Source organism: Bicyclus anynana, chromosome 18 (assembly GCF_947172395.1).
Source record: "Bicyclus anynana chromosome 18, ilBicAnyn1.1, whole genome shotgun sequence".
Lineage (NCBI taxonomy): Eukaryota > Metazoa > Arthropoda > Insecta > Lepidoptera > Nymphalidae > Bicyclus > Bicyclus anynana.
The window spans coordinates 10,920,083-10,943,734 of NC_069100.1; the positions used below are offsets into that span (position 1 = coordinate 10,920,083).

Consider the following 23,652-nt stretch of genomic DNA (forward strand, 5'->3'; position numbering starts at 1 on the left):
ACTTAATTGCGCTAGCCTAAACAACAATACAACCTCACCTAGTGTTGTCACCACACTTGCAATCTACTCCTGTATCTCGCTCGCCATCTCCTTCCCCATCTCGTTCGCCATAGCACGCCTCGTTCCTACAACACAGCTGTTCCGTACCATGGCCACCCGAACTAGCCAAACATATCTCATCCAAAGGTACACAGCATATAACTTTGCAGAATATTTTCAGTCGCGCTATGACTTCATAAATCATATTCTCCACAATGCAACGGCAATATTTATTTGGTTCGTTTTCGGCCACATTTTTAATTGGTTCCATTTCGTTTTACATCGGATTCACATGAAAATACATGACATTCACGTCAAATTTGGTTACTTCATTCGTCGAAATGTTTTTTTTACACTACTGTGACAGTTGAAGTTTGTCTATCTTACATTGACCTTGTTATAAAAAAAAATACCTACAAAAATCGTCATTCAAAGCCATCTCGTAGCTAATCTGTGGCCATTACTTTAAGCCGTTTAAGCCATACTCCATTTATACTTTTTACCAACAAACAAATTAAAAATTAGGGTTTAAATAACTTATTATTTCATCATCAAACGTAATAAATAATTAACCGTGATTGAAATTAGACACGTGATAGTCAAGTGGAGAGGTGATAGCCCAGTGGGTATGACCTCTGCCTTTGATTCGGATGTCGTAGGTTCGAATCCTGTCGTCATCTATACTTAGACATAATAAATCTGTAGAGGTCAATTCTGTACATGAAATATATTTCCAAAATAAATATCAGGGAGTGATTAGTGATCGATACTGATGCCAAAAATGAAATCAGTAAAATTTTTGTCCGTCTGTCTGTATGTTCGTTATAGAAACAAAAACTACTTGACGGATTTTAACGAAACTTGGTTTAACTATTCTTCATACTCCTGGGCAGGTTATAGTATACTTTTCATCACGCTACGATCAATAGCAGCAGAGCAGTGAATTGAAATGTTGGGGAAACGGGAGAAGTTACTCCAGTTTTACAGCGATACTATAAGGGCTGGATTGAAGTGGTCTAAGGGCGGACGAAGTCGTGGGCGTCCGCTAATATAAAATATGACACAACACCTATGTCATATGCTTTATTTCTCACGGGAACGGGAATTACGCGGGTGAAACTGCAGGGTGTATTTCATAAAACACAATTTTCTCAAAGAATGTGGTGTTATGGCATTAAAATCAACTACTTTCGTTAAAGGTCAACTCGTGATAATTTATTCGGAGCAAGTATATACGAGTATAAACTTAAAATAATGAATAGTATTTATTTGATGTTCCCATTTGCCTTGGAAAGTTGAAAATAACGTATTGATCTACAAAGATAACTGGATCACAGTAGATATATTACAAGCAGTAGGTGGACTTCATACTAAAGGTCGAAACGCGAGCTATACCTACGCAGCTCGTACGTGGGGTGATCGTGGGGTGAAGACCGTTGCGACTGTGCCGCGGTGACGAACGCAGTGTATTGGATTTTTTAATTATGACGACTAGGAAAAAAGTTATAATTTTTATAAAGTTTGATTAATATTTTGTATTCTAAAGGCATAATTTAATAAATATATATATAAATAAATGCTTCAATGATAAAGTTGTGTAAATAGGTAAATGACGTAAACGTTAATATAATATTATTAAATAATTATTTATTAACTTCTTCATTTAGGTTGTTTTCTTTGATTATTATGTAATACATAGATTTAAATCTTATGACATGTATGTTTTGTATACCTGTATTTTAAGGTAATAAAGAAGTTACGTAAAGAAGTTGTTTGAATTTAACAACATTATTGTGTTGCTCATACTTTAATGTATTTGAATAAAAAAATCCAGATTTTTTTATTAAACTACTAGCGAACCCGGTCAATCTCAATTTGTTTTTTGTAGTTCCTTCCCTACATGCCAAGTCAGGGTCAATTTTTTATCGTCTATTCTATAGTGTGGGGGTATCGTTATCGATATTTTTGTACATTACATAAGGGGTTAAAGTGCTAACATAATCTACGGAACCCTACACTGCGCGTGGCCCGACACGCACTTGACCGATTTTTTATTATTTGGTCACCTAGTGTGGTGGTAATAGATAGATGGCATCACCAAAATAAATATATGAAGGTCCTTCAAGATCATTGATTAGTATCAGCCTTATTTAAATCTACCAATCAAAAAACAACACGCATTTTATTGATCACTTCCTATTTTACTACAATTTACAAAGTATTTTATTTGTTTATTTAAAAAAAAGTATATTTACAATCACATAACTAAATGGAAACACAAAGTTGGCAAATGTAATTAAAATGCTGGAGGCAGGCAGCCCTATCACATGTTTACGGAGCGCGCGGCTGTAGGTATTTATTTCAAAAATATGGCCGAGTTATTATACTGCTTGTAATATATCTACTGTGACTGGATTGAATGTTACACCTCCATGAAGTTGATGCACTCAATTTATTACAACGTAGGTACGTATTTTGTTATATTATTCTGACATGTGTTTTTATATTTATCGAGTTTACGATTACCAGAAGTGATTTTTTGCAAAATTAAATTGAGGGAATTTTTAAAAACAGTGCCATGGATTTTAATGTTCCGTAGTCTACAGGGAACCCTAATAGTTTCGCGATGTCCGTTTGTATGTCTGTCTGTCCGCGGTATATTTAAATCTTTTTTTTTAATTCTTTACAAGTTATCCCTTGACTACAATCTCACCTCATGGTAAGTGATGATGCAATATAAGATGGAAGCGGGCTAACTTATTAGGAGGAGGATGAAACCACACCCCTTTCGGTTTCTACACGACATCGTACCGGAACGCTAAATCGCTTGGCGGTACGTCTTTGTCGGTAGGGTGGTAACTAGCCACGGCCAAAGCCTCCCACCAGCTATGGCTCAGAATATTACTACTACAAAACTGTAATAGCAGGAGTATGTAGGTACTCGTAAAAATGTAGATAAAGTCGTAAAATGTAATTTTGAAACATATTTTTTCATTATCTACAGTTGGGATGAATATTTTTACACATTTTTTGTAATCGGTATCTAAGTAATTTTCCATTCCATCCATAGGTTCATCATCATTATCAACCAATATTCGGCTCACTGCTGAGCTCCAATCTCCTCTCAGAAAGGTTGGCAATACCTAGTCCACCACGCTGGCCCAATGCGGATTGGCAGAATTCACATACGCAGAAAAATTATTAAGAAAATTCTCAGGTTTCCTCATGATGTTTTTCCTTCACCGTGTAAGACACGTGATATTTAATTTCTTAAAATGCACACAACTGAAAAGTTGGAGGTGCATGCCCCGGACCGGATTCAAACTCACATCCTCCGGAATCAGAGGCAGAGATCATATCCACTGGACTATCATGGCTATAATAACGAATATTACATACATATATACAAGATACAACATAATTTTTTCTTGCAGTCAACAAAAGGTACGACATCAATGAAATGGAATGAGATCGAATCTAACACCTTTTCGAACTTAACCAATCGTTATAACATTTTGGTCTTGAGGTTTGTGTATGCAGGTAGGCATCATAAATGTTTTACATGTTCACATAAACGATGCAATATATTTTACGTGTAAACTGTCGGTGTATTTTATAAGTAAAAAAAAAATGCAAAGGTTTTTGTTTTTTAATGTAATTTATAAAACCACGTTCTTCACGAGGTTTGTCAGTCGGCGATAAATTAAAAAAATATAATAATTAATTTATTTTTTTAATTTTTAGCTTGTCACTTTTTCGAATTTTTATTTTTTAGTTTGTTACTGATAGATGATTCGTTAGGAAGGTTGATTTTTAATTAGTAAAGGTTGTTAATCGCTCGAAATATGCCGTTATATTGTTGGAATTATTGGATAAAGTCAAGCTGTCAAGTCAATCTATCTTTTGAATAGTACTTACTCTATCCATCTATCTAATATTATAAAGCTGAAGAGTTTGTTTGTTTTAACGCGCTAACCTCAGGAACTACTCGTCCGATTTGGTAAATTCTGTCAGTGTTAGATAGCCCATTTATCGAGGAAGGAAGGCTATATATTATCCTCGTATTCCTGCGGGAACGAGAACCACGCGGGTGAAACCAGCGGCGTCAGCTAGTACCAGCATAAACCTAAAAAAAATAGTCACGTCACCTGTGGAAGTTTTGGTAGTCCGTTAGTTGGTATATAATAAAAATATTTAGCGAAGTGTGGCATAACCTAGAAAAAAGCCCCAACTCAGCAAAATGGTACCAACAATGATTTTGTACCGTAAGCAACAATATTATTAACTACACTAATTAATTATGCAATCACCGTATAAACGCCGACCTAGGCGACACATGTTTTAAGGTTGTAAACCATTTTTGCTGATAGAACCATTGATACATCAAACTAGATACGTACTACACCAACGATATTTTATAGTAGAGACAGGGCACTAGCGCATCAAAACCGGGGCGGACTAATGTGCATAATTGTCTTAAATGGGAATATGGGAATAAAATATAGTCTATGTTACTCGTTTATAATGTAGCTTTCTATTGATGTAGAAACAGTCCAATAGTTTTGGCTTATTGGACTGTTTTTTACACACAAATATCAAACCCATTAAAAAATCTTTCTGCTTTCTAATTCTGACTATAATTAACGCGTTATCAACTGAGTCTTGAGACCATAATTTGTTTATTTTTTTTTGTCTTATCCTAAGTTGGTTGAAAAATGTCGTATAGAAGTGTGTATCTTTTTCTTTATTATATCCATGGGTGTGAACTAGAAAAGGCATCAATCACTAGACATCTTCTTTTTTAAGGCCATAAAAAATGTTACAATTAATTTATGGCGCTACCTATTTATGAAGCTCATTAAACCTTATACGCATTACCTGTAAAGGCTAATTTCTTCGTAAATGGCTACTATGTAATGTTGTTCCAAAGTTAAATACTTTAAATAAAGCTATTATACTTTTACAAATTAAATAGATTACTTTTTCACAATCGATATTCAGTGAAGAATTGCAGTGGAAATTTTTGTACAAATTATTTTATTCAATGACAAAGTTAGCACTTGATCCCATCTGATGTTAAGTGTCGATGCAATCTAAGATGTAAGCGAGCTCACTTGGAAGGGGTACAAGTTTATTCTACCCATTATCATCATCATTATCAACCCATATTCGGCTCACTGCTGAGTTCGAGTCTCCTTTCAGAATGAGACGGGTTAGGCCGTAGTCTACCTAGCTGGTCCAATGCGGATTGAGACACGTGATATTTAATTTCTTCAAAAATGCACATTACTGAAAAGTTGGAGGTGCATGACCCGGACCGTATTCTATACATACCACTGCCAGTCTTTAACACAACGTTGCCTGTCTATTCTGTCTGTCTGTCTGTAATTTTCAATATACTCCGTCCGTCCCCATTTCTTTTTTATCCTTTACAAACGGGCTAACTTGTTAAAAGGAAGATGAAAATACACACCCCTTTTCGGTTTCTACACGACATCGTAAATCGCTTGGCGGTACGTCTTTGTCGGTAGGGTGGTAACTAGCCACGGCCGAAGCCTCCCACCAGCCTGACCTGGACCAATTAAGAAAGTCTCAATCGGCCCAGCCGTGGAGCGAACCCAGGACTTCTGTTTTGTAAATCCACCGCGCATACCACTGCGCCACGGAGGACCTCAAAAATTCTACCACAGAACAGCGAGACACCGTTCATATTGGCATCTTTTTGTAGTCGATGTCCAGTCGACTCGCACAAAACGTTACTGGTCGACGTTTCTAATAAGAACAGCAAAGATATGGAATGCCCATCCGGCTTTTGTGTTTCCTAACACTTATAATTTGTGCAATTTCAAGGCAAGACTGAAAAGGCATTTTCTAGGCAAGCGCGCTCCAACCTAGACCTCACCATTGCTTACCACCAAGCATGACTGTAGTCAAGTGCAAGACTAACTGACGGTTTCTGAACGGCATCGTACCGGAACGTTATATCGCTTGGCGTTACGTCTTTGCCCGTATATGTAGGCATACTACGAAATAATGGTTTAAAAGTAGTACAATAAATGTATGACTTTTACGCCCTTTACGAATATTTTTAATGGTTTCCTCGAATTATAAATAATTATTTATTATCAATTGTCCAAAATCAATCAACTTAACGATCCAATTGTACTTGCACGCCGCGATACATTACACCTTCCATCAATCATTAAGTATTTTAAAGAACACGCTCGCAATTTAAACGTCATTATCCCCAAATATAGACCGCCATTTTCTTCCGCCACAATTAAGCCATGCGGCCATATTTTAATCGAAGCCGAAGCCTGCAATAGCTAGATATACCTCATTTGAAGTCTGAATGTTTGTAAGTCCTTGTTATCCTATCATAGGTAAGTACGGTAATCATAGGTAAATACGGTAATCACAGGTAAGTACAATAATCATAGGTAAATACGGTAATCACAGGTAAGAACGGTAATCATATGTAATCATAGGTCATCATAGTACTACCTACCGTACTAACCTGAACCTACCTTACCGTAAAAACCTGGCTACTTTTCACAATCTAATCTCAATAACTATATTGAGATTAGACTGAAAAGTAGCCAGGTTCTTCAACAGTCCAAATAAGTGTATTTTTTTATATATATATTTTTTACGGGATATGAGGAATCGTGTCCAAAGAGAATGAGTTTTCAGACCCTTAGCTTTGTTGCAAATTCACTAGAGACTTCGGTTCTCTTTAAAAAAAAACTTTACCTGTGTTTCTCGAAAGTTTGCGAAACTACGTAATTGGGGATTTCTTATAATAATATAAAGCCGGCCGCATACATTCGTTTTCCGTACTCGTTTTTCTCTTGCGTAATTTCGATTTGGACTACCATCGCACTACGCGAGACTACCGCAGACCCCGCAGACACCTTCATTCGGAATGTATATTGAAGCAAGAGCACGCATTCAACACAATGTACACTCCCAATGAAGGAAAACGTAGTCTCACGGAACTCCAAATCGAAACTACGCCTTGGGAAAACGAATACAGAAAACGAGTGTTGCGGCCGGCCTTATAGTTGAGGGACTAGACCCTTAAAATCTACCTTCAAAAGCCATCACAGTAAAAACCGCATACCGTGGCTACCATACCGTACTTACTTATGGTATCTGGCCTTCATTAAGTGAGGTAAGTGAGATATTAAATGAGGTCTGGCTAGCGCAGCCTCTCATTTCACTAAAGTTGTTTGGAAACACGTACCTGAGCTCGTACTGTCCTTGCATTGTCAAAATATTATATGGGACTGATATGGGTATTCATTACGAATGTGAAGCTACCGCTCGGAAGGCCGGATAGTTCGTCGCAGTGGTGATTGACAGCTGCAGATGTCAATTGCATTAAATTAAATGAAACCGGATTGGTTTTATTATTAGTGAAACAGTCCGTACAGTCGTATTGATAAACGACGAAAGTGTTTGTACGATATGGAGATTAGATCTGCCACGCTGCTCCGAGGGAGGTTGGTTTAGGGTTGTTTGACTCTGACGATCATCTGGCGTATTTCTTATTTTGGTCTTTATTATCAACCCATCAAAATAAAAGACAAATTAATTGACAAAATGTCATCCACATACTATGATACAAATTACAAATGTTATCTGGTAACCACTGGTGGTAGGTACTATAGTCTATACCCATGTTATAAGTAGGCATAGTACGAATATGTAGATGACACTTTGTCAATATTGTCCACTTCAATAGGTTGATAATAAAGACTAAATAAAATAGTGAATAGACCAGCAGATATCAGATGTTAATGATCATGACCAGAACTGACGACTTATGGTAGGCGTCCACAGATCCGAATCGTACGTATCGGACGCATCGCATCAAATAGATTGTAGTATTCGTCGTATAGAAAGTCATACAAGTGCATCCACTGATCTGCATCGTACGAATCGCACGAATCTACCGTAAAATTAAAAATCCGTTTAACGCATCGCAATTCAAGCTATTGTATAGCTTTTATCGCGGGCTTTGAGCGCGGGCACCGAATCAAGAATTTCCGTAACGAAAATAACCTAACACCCAAGCCGTGCATCAATTTTGGGTGGAATGGTCCCTAGTTAGGACTGATCACCCTGAGTAAGCCGTTCATCAAGTTAACACATTTCGACGTCATTATGTTTGGAAGTCCCTACAAAAGGCCTAGGCCTGCAGTGGACGTTCATCAGCTGATATGATGATGATGATTATTGTAGTACGTTTAGTTATTTATATGCCATTGTATTTTAAATTAAACCGCCTGTTGCGTCTATTATATGTATAATATGCTTTTCATTTGTTATTATCGTTACAATAACTAAAGTGTTTCTATTTATTTTCATTATATGTATTTACATAGAAACCCTTCGTTCCAGATACGGCTGATGAATCACGTAAGAAATTTCTGATCATAACACGTCAAGCAAACAGCAAATGAAACATAGACAAAACAACATTGCTGCATATGTTTAATTAACAAATAACATGATCAAATATATAAGTAATTAAACTCAATTAACGCTTCCTTTTTTACATAAACGGCAAAATCCAAAAGGAAGAATCCACCTACTTGAATGTTGCGATATTTCGAACTATTTTTTTCACTAATGAGGTATTTTAGAACGAGGTTCTTGTCGGGACAAGCCGTTCTTTGAATGGAAATTATCGTTACAATGTTTTACTTTAAATATTCCATACTGGCTTGACAGTTCTTTTTTGTAGTCTTAGCCCTTGACTGGGATCTCACCAGCAGTGTATGTATATCGGTATATCGGTATAGCCTCAATAGCTCAACGGTAAGAGCGGTCGGACTTGTCATCGAGGGTGGTGGTTCGATCCCCGCCCCGTTGTTCTATTGTCGTATCCACTCCTAGCACAGTCTTTACTGACTAGTTGGAGGGGAATGGGAATAAAAAAGATATGGCAAATACTCTTTAAAAAAAAAAACAAAAACATTCATATCTTCGTTTATGCAATAAAGTAACATAGTATTTCCAACGAAATAACGTAAGTATCTTCATTTTACTTTAAGTGGTAGTAATATACGAGTAGAAGTGGCAGTTGCAAGTGGTAATATTATTTCAACGATAAACCGTTATTTACGTATTTTCGTTGAAATAATGTTATATGATCGTTAAACAAAAAAATCACTGCCATTTGATGTGAAATGAAATTTATATATGTTATTATGAGAAATATATATATGTTAGATGAACACAATTACGAAATTATGATGAAAAACAATGTAGTGACTTATTACTTGAATGATACACCGAATTACATAATAATCCTGCTGATTTGCCTGTTGAGTCAATATCTCATAAAATAGTGGTTCAAAAACTGCAAAGACGTTGAAAAAAGATAAATTCCCTAATGACGTTGTTTTTTTTTTTAATAACTAGCTTGCATTTTGCGAAACAGGGATGTGCAGCACTTGCGCATGGTTGCATAGTGGCTTCTATTGTTTTGCACGCGTTGGGTAGATAGAGATACCTTTTTTTTTTTCTGGGAGGAAAAAATCCCTTCGGACTTCTGCCGGAAGGCAGGGCATGTCCGACTTGCACGGACTAAAATAACCTCCCCAACTCCTCGATCAGCACGGAACCGCCTAGCATTACTTCGTGCTGAAGAGATATAGAGATACCTATCATCAGCAAAAAATATTTTCGCGATACGGTACTTTCCCGGAAGCGTTGTCAAAAAAGGTTATAAGTACTAATGTAAAGTGTGGTAGGGTTAAAAAGGGAATGAAATATTACCATAACTTTCAAGCGGTCGAACTAAACAAATGAAATTCAAGATAGTTGATAATTTCAAATTAGCAGCTTTTCTATAACTTAAACTATCTATATATTAATTGTTTGATTTTTCGGATTAATAGATTAATCGGATCTTGCCGCGTGGCAAGAACCAGCTCATGACTGTATGCCCCGTATGGGTTCGAAACTACTCCGACGTTGTGTCACATGAATTTTAGTCGTGTTCCATAATCAATTAACTTTTCAGTAAATGCATAACTACTAATAACATTTTTTTTTTTATTTATATATATATATATATCTGTCTATCTGTTTGCCAAATCTTTTTAAATATGACCAATATTCCCATTCCCCTCCAACTAATCTGGAAAGACTGTATTAGAACCACCACCAGTCTGTGATGAGTCCGATCACTCAAACCGTTGAGCTATTGAGGGTCTAGTCTCTGAAACAGCTTAACCGATTTTGACGTGACTTTTACTGGGAGATAGATGACGTTTTAAGGAGTAACAAAGGCTATATTTATCTCCGTATTTCCACAGCGCCGCGGGGCGTGTGCTAGTACAGAATACAGTTTTATGACCGTAAATTAATTTTCGATAAATTGAAATGACATACTTTCATGAGACTATAATAAGTCACTTGGATGTTACTTAGTCTTTGCGTTGACCTAATATGGCGGACGCATTTAAAAAATGATTTAAACATGCAACTGTTTTTGCAATGCTTTTGTTTTATGTTGATTTGCGTTCAATTCAAAAGGTGTTATAATTTAGCTCGTGTTTTAAACAAGAATCAATAAAAATAATAAAATAACGGAGACTGAATAGTAAGTATATGTTGGTACTTGGTACATTGACATGAAATATCTTCTAGAATATTTTCGTTCTAGATTTGAAAACTCAATTTTCTTCAAAGTAAAATGGATCCAATCACTACAAGTTCACTTTACTTTGAATAAAATTGAAGTTTAAATCTGAATGCGTGTTTATAAATATGTCCGTTAGAATAAGCAATACTTACCCTAAAACTATAATAGAATTACAGAGAGGATCTTTCTTCGCCAAAAGAGATGAGAAAGTTTGAAAGAAATCGTCCTCAAATTACACACTGAAAGCTTTTTTCATGTGCATTTAAATATCTAATATGGGCATCTCATTTAGATGAATCTACTCGCAGAAAATCCTATTTAGCTGACATCAAATCAATAATAACCGTATTTTTCAAATTCCTAGCCAATTGTTAGCGAAAATCACAATGTTAAGCATGTTAACGAAAATCACAATGTTAGTAATTTTGATCAGTTGGCAAAAGATTGTCATTGATTATATCACTAACATTAATAAATATAAATCTACGCGTACAAAATCGTGCAATGTTGCATCATTTAAACAGTAAAATAAATAATAAACATTTTCGTTTTAATCACCACATTTATTTACAAAATTTTTACACATTTTTACAACAAAACCAAAATGCTGAGCAAATATTCAGTTCATGTTATTTACAATTTTATTAGGTACATGTAAAATATGGCAGTGACATTGCTAATTTACACAGAATTCATACAAAACATATTGACAAATAATAATAGGCAAGCTGAACGGCATTCCGGAGCACAAGAATTGAATTCAACTTTGTGTAAAATTACGTTCAATTGTGAGCAAAATTGAATTCATATCTAATTTGGCATTCAACCTCGAGTAAAATTGTATTCACAGAGTAACTTTTTCCTCTCTAAGTTTAGTTAGATGTCAACCTCCCACTAAGTAGACAGAAGACATCAAACGAGTTCCAAGTTGTTCGTAGTACATCGTATTCAGGACTATAGTGTTCTACAGAAGGCTTATATGCAGTAGTTGCATAGTTGATAGAGGAATGTCATGTAACTGTAAGTATACTCTAAGAATAGCATTAAAGTTTCGACTCTAGGTCGAATAGCAATCAATAAGTAGACTTATTGATTTCCCTAGGATTATAAAGAGATATTTGTCAAAGGTTTTGTGGTGAATTCTGGCATTAACATATGTCTGTGTGTCCGGAAGGCCAGCGTGTAAACTGTTCACCAGCAGTATGGGTAGTTGGGGCAGGACGCCGCGTTGAAGTTGGCTGGGTATTTAGCGGCAATGTTCGCGTTGGGGCTGAAACAAAATAAAGACATTATCAAATAGTGCAGACAGAAGAGAGCTAAAACTGAGAGATGTAGATAAAGAATGTTTAATCACAAATTCTGTGTTGTTTCGTTTACTTCACACGTATTTTTCAAAGGGCACCCCTTTTAACAGTAAATTAAAGTTGTTAAACGTTAGAGACTTACTTATTAAGTAGATAGTAGATTTGTTGTTTATTTTTAGTTTCTTTAGCTATACATATATATGTATTTAAGTATACGCTTTATAACATTTTGTATCGATAATAGATAATTTTGAAAAAGTACTTAATAAAAGACAGTATCTGTGCTAAACTCTTCATTGTAGTTTCTTCTATTAATAGAAGTTGGGATAAAGTTTTTTAAATCTCAATAGTTGGAAAGCCAGCATTATCAGACTATGGGCCAGCATTATTAACATGGGCTATTAACCCTTTATTCCTACGGGAATGGGAATTATGCGGGTGATACCGTGAGGTTCTGTTACTTTATTATAACTTTTAACTAGCGAACGCCCGCAACTTCGTACGCGTAGAATTCAGTTTTTCACAAATCCCGTGAGAACCATTGATTTTTCCGGAATATTAAGTAGCCTATGCGTTAATCTAGGGTATTATCCATCTTTGTTTAAAATTTCAACCAATTCAGTTCAGTAGCTGCGGCGTTGAAGAGTAACAAACATCCATACAAACGTTCGCGTTTATAACATTAGTAGGATTACTCGTATAAAAACAATACTCACTCGGCGGGTGCTACGGGCAGGATGGAGGGGTTGTAGACCCACTCGGGGATGGGCTGGCCCTCCGGGGTGAAGCGCGCGAAGGTGTTGGTGTCGCAGAAGGGGTAGTTGGGGCACACTGCGGGGTGCAGGCCGGCCGGGTACTCGCGGGCGAGCGCTACCACGGCGACGACGCAGACGATGAACTGTGGACAATCATTGCGTTGTTTATTTAATGACCAATTTACTGCGATCACACAAGCTAGGCTATTCTCCAACGATGTTTTGTTTAACTCGCAAGTGCGAGTTTCGAATCCGCCTCTATCTTTCTCTGTTTGACAGGATACTATAGAATGAGAAAGATAGCGGTGAATTCGAAACTCGCACTTGCGAGTTATTCTAAACATCGTTAGAGAATAGCCGTGAGGTAAGTGACGGTGCAGTCTAAAATAGAAGGAGGTCCAAGTTTTTTTTTATTTTCTACTAGTTAGCCCTTGACTACAATCTCACCTGATGGTAAGTGATAATGCAATCTAAGATGGAAGCGGGCTAACTTGTTAGGAGTAGGATGAAAATCCACACTCCTTTCGGTTTCTACACCGCATCGTACCAGAACGCTAAATCATTTGGTGGTATGTCTTTGCCGGTAGGGTGATAACTAGCCACGGCCGAAGCATCACCAGCCAGACCTGGACCAATTAAGAAAACCTCAATCGGCCCAGCCGGGGATCGAACCCAGGATCTCCAGTACTTACTACCTAATAAAACAAACAACAACCGAACAAACAACTTTGCATCTTATTTATGGTAATACCACAACGTTATGTCTTATATTAGTTAAAACAACAATAGATTTGAATTTCAGAATTTGAACAATGGAACGCGGCTCTTTGAATGGTTTATAGATTATAGAGGAACCGAATTTATTGAATTTATTAGGTACTAACGATCTGATAATAACTGTGTGGAATATGCGTAGGCAGACAAACAACTTGTCGCGTTTTGGTATTTAGATTGTTATGACAATACTAGACTAATGGATCTTTTATGATAAATAGCTTCCTCAGTGTACAGAGGATGGATACTATGGATGGTGAGGTCCAAGGTTAGTAGTAGAATAAGTTTTGTTTTCCACCATCTGTGTCAAGTATATTCTATAGCTTTTCGGATACATTGTTAAGAAAGAAAATCTGGAAAAACTGGCAAAACAGATGAATTAAGTCACGGGGTCGTAGAATGATCCTGGGTTGGCATGACTAGATCGCACGTTATTAGAATTTACTGTACATATGATGCTCTCCGAATAACCGAAGATAGGACAAGATGGCGTTAGATCGAGATGGCGAAGGTCTTATAAGGAAGTAGATCCTCAAACATGAGAATTACGATTCACTCTGGGAAGTATTGCTGGAATACTAAGTTATTGCATTTTTGTTTTAAGAATTTTTCCATACATTATGTAGTTTGACCAAGTTCTTCGGAGAGCACGAAAAGATGACGGTTATGCGCTTGATTTCTTTTTGATTATATCAGTGTATAGTCCAGGGGCGTGCACAAGGTTATTAACAAGTGTATGCACTAGAATTAATTAAATATCACGTGTCTCAAACGGTGAAGGAAAGCATCGGGAGGAAAACCTTCATACCTGAGAATTTTTTTAATTCTCTACGTGTGTGAAGTCTGCCAATCCGCATTTGGCCAACATGGTGGACTAAGGCCTAACCCATTCTGAGAGGAGACTCTTGCTCAATAGTGAGCCGAATATAGGTTGTTAATGATGCAGGCACTAGACATAGAAATTACACTACTATAAACTAGAAAATGTATTCTCAAACAGGGCCTTCGTCCCCAAGACAGGCAGCGAATAGTATTAATTGTCCATTGCATGTATGAAGTGCACGCTATTTGTACCGTCCCATTATTAATGAAGGCTTTAATTTCACCGGAACTTTGTTAGATTTGTTCATGAGCCCGTTAGTTTTCAAATTTCAAGCCTTTTATGTAATTTAGGCAAAAAATAATCCATTTCTATATGAGTACATTGAGGTAAATGGTGCATAACACTAACATTGCGATGTCGCTTGCGTAAAACTGAATTTCGTCGGTAGATTTCATTGAATGGTCATATGTCACGAAATTGACGCCAATTTTTTGCACATAACTTTGTAATTTTGTTATGGCTCAACTAATAATTTTGAAAATGTATACTGTTCGATAGTAGATGCAAAATATAATAATTATGATGTGATTTGTCGGTAATTATCGGCAATATACTTAATTCTATTTGCTTGTAACATTTTTACTTAAGTAAAATACTTTTCTTTTATGGCGTAAATTATGAAAGTAGGAAATTTTTATAAATTTAATTGAAAATTGTGAAATAAAATAGTAATTTATATTTAGTGGTTTGTTTAAAAGTTTAAAAAAATTTGCACCTAAATTAATTTTTCTATTCGTGAATCTGTTTTCTTCAAATCTGCCAAAAAAATACTGGTAGTACTTTTCATTTAAATTTGATTTATTGTCTTTAGTTATCAACATTACTTTTTGATAAAATGAAAAATAAAAAATGCCGTTTAAATATTTAAAATTTACTGGTTAGTTATGCTTTTAAAAAAGTTCGGCTTGGGTTTTGAAGATTAAAGATTATTTATTTACAATTAACATATTTTTATAAAGTTTGAACTTATAACAATAAGTTAATTAGATTAGAGTTATAAAATTTATAAAATAATTGAATAAATGAAATTTTCCTTTTGACTTTGAACGTAATTAAATATGAATACAAGCACGGGGATTTACAAACACTCTAAATATGTCTAAAGATAAATTAATTTAATTAAATAATTAAATATTAAAATGCTTTTCTCACCAGTTTAGCGAACATGTTTGTTATCCTCTCGACAAAGTGAGACTGATAATGTAGCCCAGTACGCGCCGACTATTTATACTATCCGAGTGTGCCCTAGGATATCAATGTATCCTTTTGTTGATATTATATTACATATCATTTGTATGAAATACGGTTAAAAATTGAATGAACGTATGAATGAAGTATAAGCATCGTTTTCTTTTTTTAAACATAGCCAATCGCTTTGACGTCAATGGCGAAAATAAATTGGACTGGAATTTTATGGAATGCATTCGGATTTTTTTTAATTTAATAAGACAATTATTTTCATACAGTTTTATTGTAACCAATGTATATGCGTATCGACTGCCTTGTTATCTTTACGGCTACGAATCAAAATGTTCTGGGTTCGATCAGTTGATGAAATATTAAACTTTTCTTTTCTCAATTCAATGCGTATGTTTTTTTTATGTTTGTTACCTCATAACTTCGTCATTTAAAAACCAATTTTCTCACAAAGTACAAAAATCGACATAATTTAATTTTAAAATAATTGAACTTTTCTTACCTTTAACAATATCTAAGTATACGGAGTAGGGAAGTGGGTGGATTTACATTCCCGTATTTTGTCATCATCACCATTATCAACATATTTTAATAGCATACGACTGGGCCAGGCCTCTCTCCTTATAGGAGACGGGATATGGAAATTAGACCTACCGGCTACCACGCTAAAATTTACTATCAGATGTTAATGATGACCGGGATGACTTGATGTGCTCTCCGAGACACGGGGCTATAATACCGCCAATTTCGCTACTCCGGGCTGAGGGTTTTTACTGAAAATTGGAATAAAATAGGTCAATATTTCGTAGAAGATAGTGAGTTAGATCGATAATGACGTGGGCTGTCCCCTTTGAGACATAGACCTTGAGTTAGATGGACTTTGAGACCGAAGGTATTTGTGGTTATGCCAATTAACATCAACACTTTCTTGCCTCGTATAGAAAAGCTTTATTTATCATTTTAGTCTGACCCGATGTTCAAAAGCAGGACCTCAATATCCACAGCCAAGTAAATTAGCAGCAAGACAAATGAGGAAGTTAGCATACATAAGTCAAGTGTTAATTTTTATACTGTTGTTGTCCTAGACGTATATTTTGGAAATTGTGTAATTGATATACATGTACATGTACGCTTAATGATGCCTCTAGGCTGTGACAGAATTTATTTACTTACTACTATAGTTTTTCCATGACTTCGTCTGCATACGTGATATTGAGAATTTGGCTTTTATTCAATGTAAATTAAATATTTTATAAATTAAGTAACTCAATCAATCATCATTATCAATGCTCAATCAAATCTCTCTCATTATAGTATGGGGATTTGCTTAGGCCTACCATTACTGCTCCAATACGGATTACCAAAAGTAGTGTAACAAAGACTTGTAGCGATCTCTATCTAGTACTATAGAAGTACATAATACGACCAGAAGTGTCCGCTTTCCATGCTCACCGAGGCACGGGGTTGTAGCAAATTTTGTAACTCGGCGGCTATTGAAAATTTTTAAAGGATTTTTTAAATAAATCCAATATACTCGTATGACCTGACCCAGACCTTGACCGAGTGGATTTTCATCCTCCTCCTAAAAAAATTAGCCCGCTTCCATCTTAGATTACATCATCATTTACCATCAGGTGAGATTGTAGTTAAGGGCTAACTTGTAAAGAATAAAAAAAAACAGAGAAGTCTATGTCTTGTACAAAATTTTTTCTGCTCCGTTTAGTCCTAGTTTATGTTGGATTCTTAAATGGTGAAACAAACGGACTTTGTTTTATGTATACGTATATATAACAAAATAATAAATGCTAGGAATGTTCGTAAGTTTTTAATTAGTGTATCAATACCGAGACTATTTACACAAGAACATGTAAAATAATTATCTCCATTAGATTTTGATCTTATATTTTGCTTGTTTGGTTTTGCAATTAACCATGAGACAGAGCGCGGAGACATGTGTTGGTCTTACGCATGATTGAATCCGCAGTAAATTCGTTGTTAAGGGGCTGTACTTAAGATTGAGAGGTGCTAGGTTTGATACCCGTCCATTGCGGTTGGATTATTGTCGTAGCCACTCCTAGTAAAAGGAATATCCTACTAATCCTACGGATATTATAAACGCTGAAATTTGGAATGGAAATAGATTTTACTCTGGATACTTTTCAACCCGGAAAAATCCACGGTTCCCAAGGGATTTGTGTAAAACTAAATTTCACGCGGACGAAACCGCGGGCGTCCGTTAGTGATTTACATTTAGAATATACGTGTTTTAACACATCATTTAAACTTATGATTCGACAGGCCCAAAAGCTCTTGAGGTGATCTTTCTAATCTTCAAAACCTTTAAATCAGTCGCTAAGAGCTATGATAGGTATATAAGCTAAAATTTAAAAGAGTAAGTATGTGAAGTAGGTATGCGTCATCAACCCATATTCGGCTCACTGCTGAGCTCGAGTCTCCTCTCAGAATGAGAAGGCTTAGGCCAATAGTCCACCACGCTGGCCCAATGCGGATTGGCAGACTTCACACACGCAGAGAATTAAGATAATTCTCTGGTATGCAGGTTTCCTCACGATGTTTTCCTTCACCGATTGAGACACGTGATATTTAATTTCTTAAAATGCACACAACTGAAAAGTTGGAGGTGCATGCCCCGGACCGGATTCGAACCCACACCCTCCGGAATCGGAGGCGGAGGTCATATCCACTGGGCTATCACGGCTCTTATAAGTAGGAAGTCTAGGAAGTAGGTATATCTATACAATATTTCTGAAATTGACAAACTTATTCTAGAAACAACATTGGTCAATTTTGTAATATTTGTTAAACGTATCTTTTGTTAAGTTTACGTAATGTGTATAGTTAATTTAATCTTATAGGTATAGTTAGTTGGTGTTATGTTAACACAAGTAGGCCGAGTCAATTAGGCCTCTATTACAATTTTTTCATTATTATTATTTGATACTATTATAAAAGGTCGCAGTTGAGTATGTATTGTGTTACATATCGAACTTATTGTTAAAAGTGTCAACTTTAAAATGCTAGTTAAATATATTTTTGAGATTGCTTTTATTTTTTTTTAATTTATTTATTCCTAGTTAGATTAGTTTACAAGCATCACTTTTCAAACGTCATGTTTGACTATTTGTAAAGTCTCTACCACCAGTTTGGAAGGCGGTTTATGCTGAGCCGAACTCATCATGCATTTAAAAACGCATACATTATTATAATTCACAATTGTTAAAAACATTACAATTTCGTTTAATTTTATTTCCTATGTAAAGGCTGATCCAATGGCATCCAAGCATCGTTATCATTAAGGAATTCATTAATTTGTGTAACTTTTTAGTAAATGTTTTTTTAAAAATCTGTGTTCAATATAGTGCCTCGATGGTTCAGTGATTAGTCAACGTGGCTTCAGAACGTGAGGTCCGTGTTTCGAGTCCTGGGTTGGGCAATAATATATAAATGAGTTGTCTCAAGTAAGAGCTTGAAGTTGAATGTAACTTTAGTCTTTACTTTAGTTAAAGGAAAGTACGCTAAGTCATCGGTTTTGTTATAATTATTATTAACATTTATTAGTAATCGTTATAAAGTAAAACCTTTTTACTCTGGTAAAACATTATTACTGCCAACCCAACTAAACTCGCCAACCCGTACGGGACTAGAGTGGTGGGTTTATTATTGAAATGCAACTAGTATAAAGATAAATCAAATTTTTATAAAAATGTGAAAATTATTATATATGATGTTCATATAAGTTAAGGCGTAAAAATAATACCTTGAACTAGAAACTTGATCTAATATTATCGTAAAATTAGATCACTCGAGATGTATCTACATGCTCACTTTTTATATGTTTTAGTCTATATTGAGTGTGTCATAGTTTTTATGTGTGTTTTTTGGTTGACAGTAGTTTTTGTTCGTCTAATTTATATTGGCGATGATTGACATACCTATTTCCGAACGACTTTTAACATGTATTTTATCAGAAGCTAGTTGTATTGTTACTAAACCTGAGTCATGAAGGACAAAATATTATTATTATTATTATTTATAAATTTATATCACAAATTATCATTTTATGTAAAACAAAAAAGTTAAAAATTTTTCGGGCATATAATTCAGACGAATAACTACTAAGTAAAAGTAAGTGTATTCTGTTTGTTTATGGACTAATTTTGTTGTCTGTAAAATTATGAATGATGTTGATGATCATATGTACTATTTTTTGAACTTGAATTTGATAAAAATCTTTACGTTTGGGCGTAAGTGAAAATTTATATTCTTTTCCGCGCACACTTTGTACTGCTTTAGAGTAATCACGCGTTAATTCTTTCGTTAAAAGTTCATAATAAACAATGAATATTTTATTTTGCTATCCCCAGCGAGAAGGCATCAAATCCAATTGACAACGTAGCAAACCTTCAGTATATGCTTCAACCGTAAACCGAAATATCCTTAGGAGATATTTGACAATTGTGTAAATTATTACAATTTCTTTAATTTTACTCCCTGCGTGAAGGTGACTGAGGATTCAAATTGAACATTGTAAAGCCAAAAACTCTGCAACTTTACAAATGCTGGCTTTACTAAGAGCTTTTATTTAAACATTTTTCAGTCAACAACTACAAGTTACAAGTTCTATTGGAAAGACTTCAACGCGAGTTCAGTCACTTTCCTAACTGCTTTTAATAATAATGAAGTTATTATTAATATTATAACATTTAAATAAATGTAAACAACCTATTTTAACAGTTAGGCTTTCCTCCTCAAAGAATAGTTTAAACCCACCATGCTCCAAAGCAGGTTAGCGGGTTTAGGGCTATAATGTTATAAGTACTTTAACGAACATTATCAGACGCAAATGAGAATGAAAAATACTTTATACCTAGCAACTATATTAGAAAATATATCAAAATCAGTTGAGCCGATTGACCACAAATACCGTGACTCAAGATTTTTACGTGTGTAGGTATTAGATAAAGTCCGAGACACTAAACCAACGTATATCACCCGACGTTGAGTAACAGAGCATAAATAATTGTGGTTTCAAGAACATATCGTTTTCAGTAATTATATATTTGTGTCAAGTTGGTGTCAAGAGTCAAGAGACAAATCGGTCGACATCTTGCCTCTAATGTTCCTCTCGATCGAATTTCGACCACGGCGGTCAATCGATCATACGAGTATCATGAGCACGCCATGAACTTAAAAAGTTAATAGTTAATGGTCATCTTTTACTAATACTTTAGCCATCACACTAATATTATAAAAGCGAAAGTTTGTGTGTGTAAGTGTGTGTGTGTGTTTGTGTGTTGTTCCTCCTTTACGCTGCGGCTACTGAAGCGATTTAGTTGAAATTGGAAATAATTTTTTTTACTATGGATTAACACATAGGCTACTTTTACATAACGGAAAAATCCATGGTTACCGCGGAATTCTTAAAAAACTGAATTCTGTGCAGACTAGATATAAACCTCGTCGACAAAAAAAATCTTTGAATATTAGATTAAAAATTGCCTCACCATTAGGCTGCGACTATACAACGACTAATATAGTCGTCCGATTGTCGTACGACTAGACGCATCGAAAAACATTACAAACATTAACATGTAATTTTTGCTACACTTGTAAACCTATAAATGTCTGATATATAAATAATAAATAAGCGATTACTTATAATTATTGGGCTGATATGAATTACATAAGGGACATGTTGAATATTGAATGCTATAACGATCAAGGAATGTGACATTAAATGCTTACTGACGTTCAGTTTGTAAATTATTGTAGGCCTGCCGTAATAAAAAGCTTTGATAGAATGATTTAGAACTGGACTTAATTCTCAGAGAATCCCGTTCGGTTCCCGTCCGTTGGACTATTGTCATACTCATTCACATCACAAAGCTTGTCGCTTACATGTTTGAAAATATTTTTTTTCAAGTATGTTGCTTAAAAAAATAAATAATTGTGAGACCAGCTGTCTTACTTTTCTGGCGTAAATGTTATGGGTTAGTCATTAATTTAGGAAATGTGTTATTGGAAATTTAGGATATTTTAGGAAATCTGGTCTTGTGATGTTGTTAAAACGGAAACTACGTACCGGAAAGTATGTAGTGTTCTCTTTAGGTATTTCTTCCAAGTAAGCTCGCTTCCATCTTTGACCGTCTAATATACTTAATTTAGTGGTACTTAATTAATAATAACCGCCTTTTTCGTATTCCGTAAAGCCCATTGTTATCGAAAATCACTATATCAAACACACTCGTTAGTTACTTTAATGAGTAATCAATAAAATATTCATCACCATCATCATTACCAGCCGATGGACATAGACCTCTTGCATGGACTTCCAAACAAAACTGTCTCGAGTTACCACCATCCAGTGGCAGGGCTGTAGGGGGAGGTCAGTACCAGTCAACCTTTCCAACTGCCAACTTTACCTGCTCGTGCTGCAGACTGATCGACGAGGCTTTGGTGACCAACTAATGCTGGTATAACCACAGTAGATATATTACAAGCAGTATAATAACTCGGCCATATTTTTGAAATAAATACCTACAGCCGCGCGCTCCGTAAACATGTGATAGGGCTGCCTGTCTCCAGCATTTTAATTACATTTGCCAACTTTGTGTTTCCATTTAGTTATGTGATTGTAAATATACTTTTTTTTAAATAAACAAATAAAATACTTTGTAAATTGTAGTAAAATAGGAAGTGATCAATAAAATGCGTGTTGTTTTTTGATTGGTAGATTTAAATAAGGCTGATACTAATCAATGATCTTGAAGGACCTTCATATATTTATTTTGGTGATGCCATCTATCTATTACCACCACACTAGGTGACCAAATAATAAAAAATCGGTCAAGTGCGTGTCGGGCCACGCGCAGTGTAGGGTTCCGTAGATTATGTTAGCACTTTAACCCCTTATGTAATGTACAAAAATACTGATAACGATACCCCCACACTATAGAATAGACGATAAAAAATTGACCCTGACTTGGCATGTAGGGAAGGAACTACAAAAAACAAATTGAGATTGACCGGGTTCGCTAGTAGTTTAATAAAAAAATCTGGATAGGTATATTGATATCAGCTGGCTCTTTACTTTTTTTATTCAAATACATTAAAGTATGAGCAACACAATAATGTTGTTAAATTCAAACAACTTCTTTACGTAACTTCTTTATTACCTTAAAATACAAAACATACATGTCATAAGATTTAAATCTATGTATTACATAATAATCAAAGAAAACAACCTAAATGAAGAAGTTAATAAATAATTATTTAATAATATTATATTAACGTTTACGTCATTTACCTATTTACACAATTTTATCATTTAAGCATTTATTTATATATATATTTATTAAATTATGCCTTTAGAATACAAAATATTAATCAAACTTTATAAAAATAATAACTTTTTTCCTAGTCGTCATAATTAAAAAATCCAATACACTGCGTTCGTCACCGCGGCACAGTCGCAACGGTCTTCACCCCACGATCACCCCACGTACGAGCTGCGTAGGTATAGCTCGCGTTTCGACCTTTAGTATGAAGTCCAACTACTGCTTGTAATATATCTACTGTGGTATAACTATTCGAAACTGGCTAGATTTTGCAAATGTCACAGGCCGGTGTCGGGCAGCAGCGACACTGGCGCGGAAATATCCTGCCCTGCGAATGACCAACCCGCATGCCCAGCATGGTCATTTTCGTGCATTATGAATAACAACAAAATAAAAAAATAGTAAATACGGAATCACTTGACATAAGAATCATTTACAATAGTTAATAAACTTCATGTGTATCAAAATGTTTAGGGGTGAGATTTTAACTACAGAAAATAAAGACCACAGATCGAGTCAAGGGTAATCAACTAGAAAAGCTATTGAGTTTTTCTTTCAAGAAATTCTTCAAAAATTTTTTTTTTTGCAATTTTCAAATATACCACATAATTGCATCGATACAAAAATGAATACCTACTTAATATAAATAAACGCAATAAGAATATTATGTATTTAAATCACA

At 35.2% G+C, this 23,652-nt stretch overlaps 1 protein-coding gene across 1 annotated transcript; it reads right to left on the reverse strand.

Moving 5' to 3' along the window:
* Positions 1–11,241: 11,241 nt before the first annotated feature.
* LOC112051680 (cuticle protein 1) lies at positions 11,242–15,726 on the reverse strand. The gene is made up of 3 exons (XM_024090449.2): positions 15,568–15,726; positions 12,720–12,901; positions 11,242–11,969 (listed from the first exon to the last, which is right to left on the reverse strand). Exons 1-3 carry the CDS (start codon positions 15,580–15,582, stop codon positions 11,891–11,893), a joined length of 276 nt encoding a protein of 91 aa, XP_023946217.1. The 5' UTR covers positions 15,583–15,726; the 3' UTR covers positions 11,242–11,890.
* Between the last annotated feature and the right edge of the window lie 7,926 nt (positions 15,727–23,652).

Excerpts from the sequence above, each read along its gene's own strand:
- LOC112051680 (XM_024090449.2), bottom strand. Across the intron at positions 11,970-12,719 it reads CTGCCCGTAGCACCCGCCGA|CCCCAACGCGAACATTGCCG; the intron begins GTGAGTATTGTT and ends ATTTTGTTTCAG.